At 37.4% G+C, this 14,136-nt stretch overlaps 1 protein-coding gene across 1 annotated transcript in view; it reads left to right on the forward strand.

The window, feature by feature from the left end:
* The window catches only part of PLEKHB1 (pleckstrin homology domain containing B1), a 542,187-nt gene that overhangs the window by 304,252 nt on the left and 223,799 nt on the right, over positions 1-14,136 (forward strand). Inside the window, exon 5 of the mRNA XM_044072211.1 lies at positions 4,640-4,742. Coding sequence (XP_043928146.1) covers positions 4,640-4,742 — 103 coding nt within the window. The remainder of the gene's footprint in view (positions 1-4,639; positions 4,743-14,136) is intronic.

The following is a 14,136-nucleotide window of genomic DNA, read 5'->3' on the forward strand; positions in this document are numbered from 1 at the left end:
CTGTTTGGATCTTGTGAGGTCAGCAAATATGTATGCAGTCCTATGACTGCAGATCTGTGCAAGTAATCAATTTCAAGGGGACTCATACGTCCTTCAGAATGTGGAATATATAATCTTGGTATACGCTGATTTTTATAAATCAATTTGTTTTCTGTCCATCTGATCCAATACCTTTTATGGCCAGTCAATCATACCAAAACTGTAAGTTAGAACAGGAAGAGCAAATTGGTTTATAGCTTGCACTTTGGTCCTAGATGTCAGAACAGTTTTTGATATTAATTTTAATCTTCTAAAATATTCCTTACTAAGTTTTATTCACATTTGTTCATGTTTTATTGTCAATCCTTCAGCAATTCCCAAGTATTGACACACTCCCTCTTGCTCAAGTTCTTTTATAACACATTCCTGTCCCAGATTGATATTATCTTAGTGCTGCATCTTTCCTGCTTTAAAGGTTGCTTTTGCACATTTATCAAGACCAGATGACATTCTTATATCATCTGGGAAAGTTTTGTCCACTTGCAGTTGTGCTTTCAGTTCCTCATCTGATGAACTATACAGTTTTAAATCATTCACAAAAAAGGATGAGACATCGTTCCACTTTGTTGTTTCCTGGGAGCCAAATTGTAGCCATGACCTAATCTATTAAGTAGACAGATTAATGGATTAAGAGCAAGACAAAAAGAGCAGTGGTGAAAAAGAGTCACCCTGGAATACCCCCCTTTGAATTTATATCCCTGGGATAATAATTTGTCCTTTATTATAGCTAAGCTGCAAAGTGGTTTGCCACTGTTTCATGCTCACTGTAATATAATCAATCAATTCAGGGTCTATCTTTTACATTTATAAGCACTCTTTTATCCATGAATTTGGGATGCTGTCAAATGCTTTTTTGTAGTATATCCATGCCATACTTAGATTTGTCCCCTTTTTACAGTTCTCCATTATGACTTTACTTAACAACAAATGATCCTTGGTTCCATATGACTTTATTACCCTTTTGTTCTATTGACATGATTGAGTTTTCTTCTAAATAACTATAAACTCTGTTCGTATCAGTTCTAGTGTATAGTTTATACGTTATTGAAATACAAGTTATAGGTCTATAGTTTTTAGGATATCTTGCAGGTCCACTCTTAAGGATGTGTGTCATTTTTACTGTTCTTAACCAAGTTCATGTCTGTTCATATCTGTGCATATAAATAGTTCTTACTCATGGCTAAATCTTCATGTAAAAATGTTAATATTTTTATTAAGAAGTGAGGAAGTGCATCTGGGCCAGGGATTTTCCAGTTAGGAGCTTTTCTTAATTTTGTTTCAATTTCTCTGGCCGTTAATTCATCCCATGTCATATCCTGTACATTTGAACTTTTTATTCATTCTTTTACTTTTTCTATCCATTCAGCATATTGTCTGTTCATGTCTGTGCATATAAATAGTTCTTACTCATGGCTAAATCTTCATGTAAAAATGTTAATATTTTAGTCAGAAGTGAGGAAATGCATCTGGGCCAGGGTTTTTCCAGTTAGGAGCTTTTCTTAATTTTGTTTCAATTTCTCTGGCCGTTAATTCATCCCATGTCATATCCTGTATATTTGAACTTTTTATTCTTTCTTTTACTTTTTCTATCCATTTAGCATCTTTGCTATGTTTCACAGGATCTTCATAGATATTTCTCCAAAAGGTGTCTATTTCTTCTTTTTATTTGTAGTTTTTCCTTTTGCCTTGTTTTCCAATTCTCTATAAAACTTTTCAGGGTCATCAATAAATTACTTATTTTGTACTTTCTTCTTTTTTTAGTGGTGTTTTTATTTCTTTTGCCTTGTATCCCAATTCTGTATAAAACTTTTTTGGGTCATTAATAAACTGCTTATTTTGTACTTTTCCTTTATGTTATTATTTTTAGCTTATTATTTGCAATAATGTTTTTCCAATACTGTGCAATGCTTTTATCATTTCATCTTTCTAAGTATTTTTGTTGATCTGTTCCCTCATCTATACTCTTCTAACAGTGACACTTCTTGTCTTAACTGGTTTATAGTTTTCTCTGTTCCGTACTTCCTTAATGGCATTTGATTTCTCCCCTTCATTTCCCTTACTGTCCTATGTTTTGTGATAAGGCTTTGTCTGTTATTAATTTAGCTGCACAGTAATATATCCTATTTACTTCTGCTATATCGAATTAATTTCTATGATCAGTCTTGATTACTGTGTTCATTTGTTTTATCAATCTTTTAACATTTTAGGTCTTATTGACTTTCTGTAGTCTATTTCTTTCATTGATCTTAATATGTCTATCCATCTCTATTAAATCAAGCAATTCTTCCCTTAGATCATTTTCTTCTAAACTAAGAGTACATTCTTTGTTCTCTATTTCCTATGGGCATTCTACAGAAAGTTCCAGAAAATCTTCCTGTACCATATTGTCTTCAGATTTACCCTGTGTTACCCCTTGCTCTTTCATATGGGAACTCAGTAGCCTACCACTCTACAAAATTGATGGCGTCAGAGTTGCCACAGTTCTCTGTTCCTTCTCTTGCTGTGCAACTCCAACTGAACTGAAAGCTACAAACAATCTTCATATGACAACTGATCAGATGCTTCCTGCTCCACTGGTTTCTCCTTACTCCCCCCCTTTGTTTTCTTATTTTTTTATATTGTAAAATTTTCCATATCTGGATGCCTTTGCCTGTATTTCTCTCCAAGCATATCTGATGCTGTTTTTTCTATATTGATTGGTTTTGCTTTCTACTGTGCATAAGTATTGCACCACATAAATTTCTTTTTCTACCTCAGATGTTTCCCGGTCCTCCTGTTTCTTCTTACTTGGGAGACTAATTGTTCCATCATGCTGTGATATAACCTGTGTTAGATTTTCAACACTAAATCCTTCACTTCAGTTATTCCATAACTTCGGGTTCTATTTTTTTTTTAACTTCTGCTTTGTTAATCTTCTGTTTACATTCCCCTTTGTGATCTCATTTGTTGTATTGTAAAATTTTCCATATCTGGGTGCCTTTACTTGTATTTCTCTTCAAATATCTTTGGAGCTGCCTTTTTGTATTAATTAATCTGGCATTATTTTTTGCATAAATATTGCACCATATCAGGTCTCTCTTTCTTTTCCATGTGCAGATTTCTTTTTTAGACATTTCAAAAATCTCTAGATTTTATTTATATTTTCACACTTCCTCAGTCGCTTCTTTTTACAAATGGTATTAATGAACACAAACTTGCATTTGAAGCTTTTGACAGTTTTACTTGTGCAAGTATTTTTCTTTTCTCTAATATCTCTCTTAATCTTTTTGTATTTCTTGTGACTAGAAATTCTGGGCTTCTCGCATAATAGTAACAATAAATTATTTCTTTCTTATCCTCAATAGTCCACTCTATCATCTTTATGGCTCTTTTTTTAGCCTTTCAGTTTTTGTGATGTTTGTGGACTGCTACTTCCTGCTACTAAAGAGGGGCATCCTCCCCCCTGAGCCTGGCCTAACCCCATTGTAGGAATGTTTCCATGTCTTGAGGATTCTACACTGACATTTTTTTCTACTCCTGCCACCATTGTGCTCCTATCAGGATTGGGCACTTTTTTATTCTGAGATTTCTGCACCTGGCTGTCTTTTTTATTTTTTAACCTACTTCTGTCCATGATATATGCTATATAAATACAGTCTATATATCAGTATCACCTTGGTCAGGTTTTGTAAAAACAGGGTAAACGTCATGAAGGTACTCACCAAGACTTGAGGATGAACTCAGTTCTGACAATACCAGTCTCCTTTGCTTGCTGATTTTATCATCTGTAAATGGTATACAGTATGGAAGCTGAGATGCAGTATGACACATAGAAGTGATAATATGTCAGGTGAAGATTACATGCTAAGAACAGGGATAGTGTTAGTCACAGGGAAGGAAACAAACCTGGGGTAAACATATCAGATGACTCAAAAATAGTCTGTGTCTCTGTCACATATGTGGCAGGAGACCATTTGTTTTAGCCAGCAGTATGGACAACTCACACTGCATTTTCAGTTTTTCTTCATATGGGGTGCTTGGATGCTATGGTTTATAGAAAAACAGAGGCAGGCATATAAATATTCTGTCAACTAATAACACCTTTGTTGAAGTACTGTGTCTATTTCTTGAAGGAACATTACTGTAAAAAAGAATGAAACAGAAACAGATCATCAAATGGCAAATTATGTGAACATCAAACAAAAAAGTATTAAGTCTGCATATCAAACAGAAACTTTTAAATGCTTTCAAGGGATGAATGAGTTACAGGCTGAACAATCTCTCAGAGAAATTTACAGACAAGGTGACATGAACTAATGATTAATATACTGGAATCTGAGTAACAGTAATTAAAATAAAAAGAAAATAAAGTTTTAATACAACACCAGCATTTCCAATAACAGATGAGGAAATGTGTAGATTGAATAGGCCCAATGATATTTGTCTGACATACTTTTCATCTGTTTGTGTCTTGCATGTTTCCAAATGGTATAACCTCACAGATGTGTTGAAGCCCTTGGTGAAGATTTAAGATAAGTCTTTGTCTTCACTTTGGTCCTGGAAATAAAGCGGACATTTTATTAATGAACTACACATGATTATGGCTCTTATGTCTTTGCAGGTCTGTGCGTATGATCCATATGATGACTACTACCAAACTGTCCCTGTTGACTCCCACAATATGATGTTTGTTAACCCACGTTATTGCAACACACCTTATGGAGGTAAAGTATACATTTATGTAGTTTGCCTGTTTGTCTCCTTACTTGTTCCCCAGTTTTGTATCTGACATTCTTGATTGCACATATATGTGCATGAGACAGTGTAGACACACACACACACACACACACACACACACACACACACACACACACACACACATGCACATGCACACACGCACACATACACACACACACACACACACACACACACACACACACACACACACACACACGTGAGCACACAGACGTGTGTGTGTCTGTTTCTGTGTCAATGTCAATGTCTTATCAAATACTACAAAACTTTATTGTCAAAACATTATACGTTCTATTATCTTCCCAGGTATTTGAACTCACTTTCTAGAATTGACACTGTATTGCGGCATAAGAGAACTGCTTAACTTCTGATGTTCTAGCCTTTGAATGAGATATTAAACCAAGATCCCATCTACTGGAATTGGTGTAGTTCAGGTAGATGATTAAGATCTCATGAGATATATTGGTAAAAGGGTCGTGATAAACTGTCTTTATTAAAATTCAGTACTGCATGTAACTTATAAACATCACTGCCTTTCCAGTCTGTTTGATTAAGTCAATTACCATTACCGCAATATATATCATCGGGTCCACTTCAAAATACTGACTTTCAAAATCCCTAAACTCAAAATACTGAGACCAAAATCTCCAAAGCTCAAAATACTGAATACTCAAAATACTGAAACTCCAAATATCGAAAAAACCCCCACAGTACAGCAACACAGCTATATTGCAGCAGAACTATATACAGAAACATATTACTCTTCTGCAAGTATATCAACTCCGAGATTGCACTTCACTACACTAAAGTGCAATCTCGGAGTTGATATATTTAAGTAGCAGGGGGTGTGGGGGTGCAGTCCCCCGCAGGGGGTGCAGGAGCTCTTGCCCCCCTGCTTCTTCTTGGAGAAAAGTAATATGGTTTGTGTTTTATTTGTTTCAGTATGTAATTGTGCTGGAATATAATAAGTGTTGGTATCATGTGTGTTTTCAGTATTTTGAGTCTTCAGTATTTGAGTTTTCAGTATTTTGAGCTTTAGAGATTTTGGTCTCAGTATTTTGAGTTTAGGGATTTTGAAAGTCAGTATTTTGAAGTGGACCCCTATATCATCATATATTTTATAAAATTACTAGTGTTCCTTGTTCTTTTTTGTACATCTCACACTTCTTCCCCCTCTCTCACATAATGTGCTGATACACAACATATTTTATCCATTCCCATTAACATCTTCATGCTAACAGTGCTCACATATTCTTTATATTCAGCATACTCAAATAAATGTTTTATTGTTTTAGTTGCACCCCCACAACTTTGGCTTAAACACTTTCTATCTCTTCTTTTTCTTTGTATTTTTTATTATATTTTATATGTTTTTCTAAACAGAATTTCCATTTTACATTCCTCACATGCTTTTGCACATGGCTGCTATTTATATATTCTTAACCTTTGCTTTTTCTTGAAAAAAGAGTAGAGCATATTAATATATTAACATTGAGTAAAAGCGATTACCATATAATACATAGTAAATGCCATGTAATTTTCCCAGTGTCTTGGCTGCCTTACTCCTGCCCTAGTCAATATGACTGCATCATTATTTCTTCCATAAAAAGGCCTAATGAGACTAACCCAGGTAACAAAACTAAATGCAAATGACAATATAATAAATACACATCTACTTTTGTTCTGAATATTCTTTTCTACATGTGTCTTGAAGAAGAGGGTAAGTAACTGCATTCTATAATTCTAAACAAAAATAAGATTTGATAAAAGTCTTTGCATCTTTATGTGTTAAAACAAGGAGGTGTCTGTAAATGATGAAATATTATTTTAAATGGTAAAAAATTTGATCCGCAGAGTCAGAAAATTCTTAAGGTTATCTGAGAATGGAAACAAAGAACCTGTAATATGAGAAGAACCAAATAATATGAAATAATAGGATTAGCATCATAGAAACAGGAGAATAACATGATTAAAAAAGGAATAGTGAGGTTCCATTATAATGCGTTAGAGCAAAGAAGTATTCCACATGGCATGAGATCATAATGGGGAGGAGGACTGAAAAGGGGACAGGAGAGGTGGTACAACACATGAACTGACAAGTTAACTCCAGATGGCTGAGAATCTTTAAGTAATTACTGCTGGTCAGATTATTGATGGAAAAACGAAAGGAAGTATGGAGCTTTTCTCCCCGGGCTTCTGCTGAAAAAGGACCTGTGTCGAGTTGGAATTTCCCAGTAAACAAATGTAATAAATAAAAATAAATAAATTGTCCAATGCATTGGTTTTATGTCACACTGAAGTACAGTGCAGGCCATTCTTGAGCTAAAACATTATATATTCCACCAAGTTCAGTAGCCATAGGGAAATACCAATCAGTGAGGCTACCGAGAATAAAATTAAAATAGCAGCCATTTCTGTTCAGTGCTTAGTGGAGGAAACCATTCCAGACTAGAGCATCACTGCATACTTCACAAATCCCCTGTGAAAGGAAAAAAAAGTACCCTGCCCCTTATCAGACCATAACACAAAATGTTTAAAGGTTACAGTGAATACAAGGACATTTCAACTAGCATATAGAGTTCCAGTATATATGACTAAATCAGACGACTGTAAAGAATTTTTGATTAAGCAAATAAAAGAATATATGTCCTTTAAGAGCAACTGAGAAGTTAATGTTATCAGTTTATTGGGCTCCTTCAAAATGTTTACAGGTGATCAATTAAATAGATGATGTCACAGGAAAATTAAAAAAATGGGATATGAATATATTAAAGCTACAAGAGAAGTCACAAGAAGCCAAACTGGTTTAAAAACAGTAATATTGAGATTATTAAATTGTTAACAAACGAATATCAAGAAACTCTGAACTGTAAAACTGAAATTGCTTTAATATCAAGAAATTCTGAACTGTAAGACTGAAATTGCTTTAGAAAGACTTAGACTAAAGTCATATGCAATGGCACCAAAGGAATCACCCAGGCTAGCCAATAGGAGGAAACTGGCATTTAATGGAAATTAAATTAATAACATTAACAACCCAATAACAAATAGAGAAACCTCTGATATATAAGAGAGCTTGATGACTTTTACAGACTTTTATGCTTTACTTATTTATTTACATCTGCTAACCAGGTAGGTGGTCTGGTCTTAAAATCCTTTTTAGCCACAACTTGGGCATAGAAATGCAAGCAGTACAGAAAAGTGAACAAACATTATAAAGAATAAAAAAGTAATCTTCTTCTTTTGGCTTTTCCCAGTTAGGGGTCACCACAGCAGATCATCTGTCTGCTCATGATTGGCAGTGGAGTTTTACAGTGTTGAGTTGCCAGCCTGGCACCCAACCTTCCACAGAAGGAACACACACTCACACCTAGGGCCAATTTAGAGTGTCCAATCCACCTACTGCATGTCTTTGGGATGTGGGAGAAAAAGCACTCGGAGGAAACCCACATGACCACAGGGAGGACATGCAGACTCTGCGTATAAGGCACCCCAGCCAAGAATCGAACCGGAGAACCTCTTGCTGTCAGGTGGCAACTCTAAATGCTGCACCACCATGGCTGCCCAAAGAATACAAAGTAATACAATATGATAATAGAAGTAAAGAGGCATATATCGAAATTAGTACAGGAACTGTTACTCCTTAAAAGAAAATAATGTAACTATAACTCTTTAAAAGAAAATAAATAGTACAAATTGTTTAACACTGAGTATGAAATCAATAAAATATGCAGAAGGAATTATATCACTGGCTAAAAGCAGTAAACTAACGCTTTGAAGAGTTTTGTAATTAACTGGTGTTTTTAACATGTGCATTTAACATTATTGTGGCAATGTTCAGAGATTTTTGAATTCCAGAAGTGACTCCATGCAGTTTATTACTGAATGAAGTCTGCTCCATAATAATTTTCAAGTTAAAAAAAGAAAAAGAGTTTGTCTGATGATTTTGAAAAATATCAAATCTGCGGTAGGTAGACACAGCAGATTTGTGAATTATTTTAAGAGGTATTTTCAGAGAGGGTAACAACAAGGTATTAGTGATTACATAGTAGCCTTAGACCTAGAAAAGGCCTGCAAAACTATGTATGTATACTTGTCCAGTTTTGGCTCCCTCACAGCTAATCAGCATTTGCACCCAGTACCTCTTCTTCTTCAACTGTTCTATCGAAATCTCCTAATGTCTCCTGGAATTACTCCTACCGAGTTCAGAGTCAGAGAGGAGATCAAGGCATCCAGAGACAGTGCCACACTGCTGCTGAGGGAAGGTTTTAACCCTTTTCTCCTTATCCCCTATATTTGCCCAGTAGCACCCTGTGGTGGGACATGCAGTGGGCATCAGTGCTGTACCGTCCCTCACTTCTGCAACTATTAATCCACCAACCGAGAGGCAGCAGCATGCTATTGTTTCCCCAGTGTCCGCCAGGGAAATCAAACTACATGAGTGTCCTGAGCATGCATGCCTTTCATTCCCCATGATGAGCTTGACATATTGGCTTCTTGTGCTGTTATGAGCCCAAGCTGCTATCTGAAGTCAGGTTGCCTGAGTCATGCTTAGGGCTTTATCTATGTATGCCATTGGTGCAGGCTTATAATAAAATTAATTCCTTTGATTTTCTTTTCATTTTATTTTTGGAAAGAAATGTATGGTGGATAAGTTCAAAAAGAAAAGGAGAGGTGAACAGTCAGTGTTAATGTCATAACAATTGTATGAGTGGTATTTTCTTTCCATAATAAATCTTTATTGTTATATTATTTTCATACACAAGTAAAAACAAACACAAAATTTTAAAAGAAAAAATGCAAAACAAAAGACTACTAACTAATATCACTATCACACCAAACAAATATACAATATTTACAAGAATGCTTCCATGTAAACATTAAGAATAGAGAAAAAACAAAAAGTAGTTAATAACATTTCCAGTAATATACAGTTTAGATACAAAATTCTCTCCAAGCAAGTTTATAAATGTGAATACCTTCAAGTTAAAAGTGTTATGCTAATATAATATTAAATATCTGTTCCCAAATTTTTGGGTTATTAATGTTTTTATTATTCGGACTTAAGAGTAGTTTATGAGCTAATATATACCTTGTTGCCAAAACTCTAAAGCTTTCCTAAGATGTTTTAGATGGGTCTAACCAATTAGTGGCTATATAAAGCTTCATTAACAGAAAAATATTAATATATATAGTACTTTGTGATCTAGGGAGTTCTTTCGGAGGAATATGTAAAATCGTAAATTTCCATGACAACGTTGTACTTTGGTAACCCATCTTCTGAAGTTGAATCTTAAGGGAATTCCAAAGCTTATATATGCATTTACAGCTCCAGAACATATGAAGAAGATCAGCTGGTTGATTTTTACAGTATGGACAAGTTGGAGAGTTTTTAGAATTAAATTTATGCAGGGAAAGGCATGTATAATATGCATTATCCCATATCATCAACTGGGTATACATCAATTTTTGAAGAGAAGTAGATTTGATAGTCAGGTCAATTGCTTTTAACATCTTACTTTTGTCTGTCACTAAAATTTTCTCTTCCCAATAGTTGGATAACAGAATTTTATCATGAAATTTAAAGTCTTTAATTAATTTATTTGTTGTTGTTATATACTTAATATCCTGTTGGAGGGCTTGCCACAACTCAAAGCATTTTTTAACATTTTCATCTTCAGGTTTAAAATTTATAAAGTAGCTCATAGCAAGTTCTCTAATTTGTCTCAAAATAACAAGATAATTTTTGGGAAAGTTAAATTCTTCCCCGGGATTCATGAACTGGGAACACAGTCGAGAAACCTACTAATCCAGTGGGTGAAATGGAAGCTGTTCTGACATGTCAGTCCTCTGCAAGAGATAAAGGAATACCGGATTCATATGGACTTCAGTGACAGCGTCACAACCTGGGCTGGAACACCGCCAGCTTCTGGAGTAGTGAAATCAATCAGGGAACAGAGGAAGTTATCAAAAAACTGTCGGAGGAAGGATGAATGTGACTTCAGCTCCTGAACATGTGGACTGATGAACTGGATGCAATGAGAACTGTTGTGTCACAAAATGTAATAGTGCACGACTGCATCGCGGGCTGAGAATTGGTACGAGCGCGCTTACTGAAGAAGATCGCTGTGTCCAACTACCACATGAAGAGACCAAAAGCAACGCCCACCTACAGGTAATATAGCAGGTGTCATCCATGCATGAACCAGGCCCAAACCCACTGCTGAACCATTTCCACAAAACCATTGGGTGGATGGGTCAGTCATACTGAATATCATGATTGCCATTTGTGTTGTTCTGCTCATATTGGGGCATGTGTCTAGCGGGATACTGTGCATGTAAGTATTAGTCAGGGACTCTGGCAACATACCTGTACCCGAGACTATGGATCAAGACCTGTAGTGGTATTTGTCAATAGAAAATGCAATCCTACTTGCAATGTACATCAAATTACTTGCCTAGTTAAACGTTCCACAGAGGAAGACGCCAGGGAATGAAATAATGTTGTATATGTCTCTGGATAGAGTAGAAGCAATCAAAGGAGGAGAATGTTAGCAAAATACATATTTAAACATAATATGACGTGCAACTTCAGAAGCTAATAGTGTATAATGCATATTATTCTACCTGACAATATAGCAGTACAGCGTCTCATGCATGTAATTGCTTGTAGTGTAGCTGCAGTGTGATTGAACCCTAACCCTAGCAGTAACCAGTGCAGCAGGTGTATGTCAGTCAGCATTAGTCATCTGCTTGGTTACAGAATAATACATGTATGTACAGGTATATCTGTCATCCTTCTACTGAGGAGGATAGGCTTGTGAGCTGTAACACAGAGTACAGCTGCTCAGCAGAGAGACACAGGAACCTAGTAGGACACGGAGTGAGGACTGAATATGAACAGTGTTGGAACCGTGTCAGAGCAGAACTTACCAAAGTACAGTCTAACTGAATATGTGGCCTGCAAGGTTGGGCTATCCTCATGGGAAAACATGTAATAAGCATTACCTGAGCACTGTTGTAGGAATACAATGTTCTGTACTCTAGCAATGTAAATGCCTTGTGACTGACAACATCATTAATGTGTGCAAAAGATGATAGTATACAGAATGCTCATACAGATGTAACATGTATAGAGTTGAACAAATGTCTAAACTTTGACTGCATACTCCTTTGCCTCCTGCTGCACAGTAATAAAATGTTATTAATCCCAGCTTCCTGTGTTAATGAGTGTCATGTTGAAAATACGAATGAGTGTTACAGTTTGATTTAAAAGACTTAATTGACAGATGTTTACGTTCTAGCATTGGAATAGGTCAAGACAAACATCACAATGTCCATGTGTACCACATACACACAGCCAGTAACATGCAGTAGTAGTGCATGAAGGCATACGACTGTGGGAATAGTACAGGACATATGGCGTGCCAAGTGCAGATGCATGACACAAACACCAGGATGGGTGTCCTGCAAAGAGGAACATGTGCCAACTACACCTCCACAGATGTACTGGCAATAAAAACACATGGCAAACACACAGCCAGACTACTGTGCAGGAGATGACTGCAGCGGGTCCTGGTCAAACACCAACATGAAGCATGCACAAACAGGGACTTGAGTAATGTTTGCCTTAACACACCCCCCATAGGCCAAAGAAGAATAGAATGGACATATGCATGTAATGCTGTGAAGGATGTGTGGTAGTCCTCAGTATCACAGTGTTAGGGACACAGATACACTGTCATCAACTGTGTCGTATGTGCAAGGTACACAGCATACCTGCATGTAATACAGAGGACAATCATGTGCCACAGAAATATACAGTGGCGAAAGACTATAGTGGATAGACAATTGTACATGTGACAAACTATGAATATAGGTTCACACGTCCATAGGTACAGGGTAGGCCATCGTCCCAGGCCCAGCCATAATACTACACCATAGTTAGGATGACTTTGCCAACCTTCTGTGCTTCAGATGAAATACCCATGATATTGCTGTATCTCCGTCAAGCAGTGATAATGATGTAATCCCTGGCCTATACCTGCAATTCTCCATCCAATGGACAACATAGCTGCGAACAAGGCTAGGAAGGATGTCTGTCTCACATGTACTGTGATGTAGATCCACAGCATAATGATTGTCTGGGTGATATATGTGTCACCCAAACACATCCATGAATGACCGTGACAAGGTAAATGTCACCTGCCCTAGTGATTCTGAGGGATGCGGATACAGTAGGTGAAGCATACACATGACATATGGGTTGACATGGCCTTGTATGTCAGGCACAGGTCAACACCAAACAGCAGGTATGTGACGTGATGTGGCAGGGGTCCTACATGTGGGGCAGCATTACACAAAATGGTGTCATCCTGCATCTGTACAACGATCAACCTATGTGGGCTTCCCAGCTGCTGTAGGTGTATGGTCAGATACAGTCTGAATGGGGCAATGTAGTAGATCATAGGTGTAACACGTAATGGGTACAAGGGAACAATGACCTAGCCTGATGTAGATGTGAATCCCTGCACCAACAGGTGGGCAATGTAGAAGACCCACACAACCACGATAGCAACGTGTGTGTGGAATGAATGGTGACCATCCAACACTGTCCCCTGATTCCTGGTAATCACCCCTGTGCTGAGTGGACAGCCACCTATATGCTGGACAGGGGTGACCTAGTACTTCTCCACAGGTATGATGTTGCATGACGTTGCATTTAGCTGTGGGACATGTCCCTGACAGCAGATATGCATACCTGGGAGGCCTTCGAAGGATATCTGTGTCAGATGTCTGTCCCACTATGGCACCTGTTTTGCAGTCATCTACAAACACTGTTGCCCATAGCACCCCTGTGTGTGCCTGTACCGTGAAGATGTAGGTGTATGACAGGAGTGCACACATGGAAGGGCCCCATGGGACACCACTTCTGACAGGCAGTAGGTCTGATATGCTGCCAGCAACTATGACCGTGTGGGTTGTGTCACATAGACAGTTTACAACACATTCTGTGATGTGCGTGTTCACATCCCAGCCAATGGGTTTATCAACGATACCTGAGGGGGGTAATGTGATGAAGGGCTTTGCCAGGTCGAGGTAGGCTGTATGGACTGCAACAACCCCATCAGTGGCCTCGGCGACTGTCCTGAAAATGTCAACCATGCTTTAAAGGCATGAACCGCCCCTGAACAAGACAAACCGTGTGTGTGGCAAAGTCAGTATGTCCCCTATGCAGTCATGTACGAGCCACAGTATGATCCCTCCCCATGTCTTTGCAGATAGGTCTCCTCAGGGTAATGGGACAGTAATAACCAGCCTCAGTGGAGGTATTGGCCTTCTGGCGTGGGACTACAGTTGCCA

Source organism: Protopterus annectens, chromosome 5.part0 (genome assembly GCF_019279795.1).
Source record: "Protopterus annectens isolate FY-2018-M chromosome 5.part0, PAN1.0, whole genome shotgun sequence".
Taxonomy (NCBI): Eukaryota; Metazoa; Chordata; order Ceratodontiformes; family Protopteridae; genus Protopterus; species Protopterus annectens.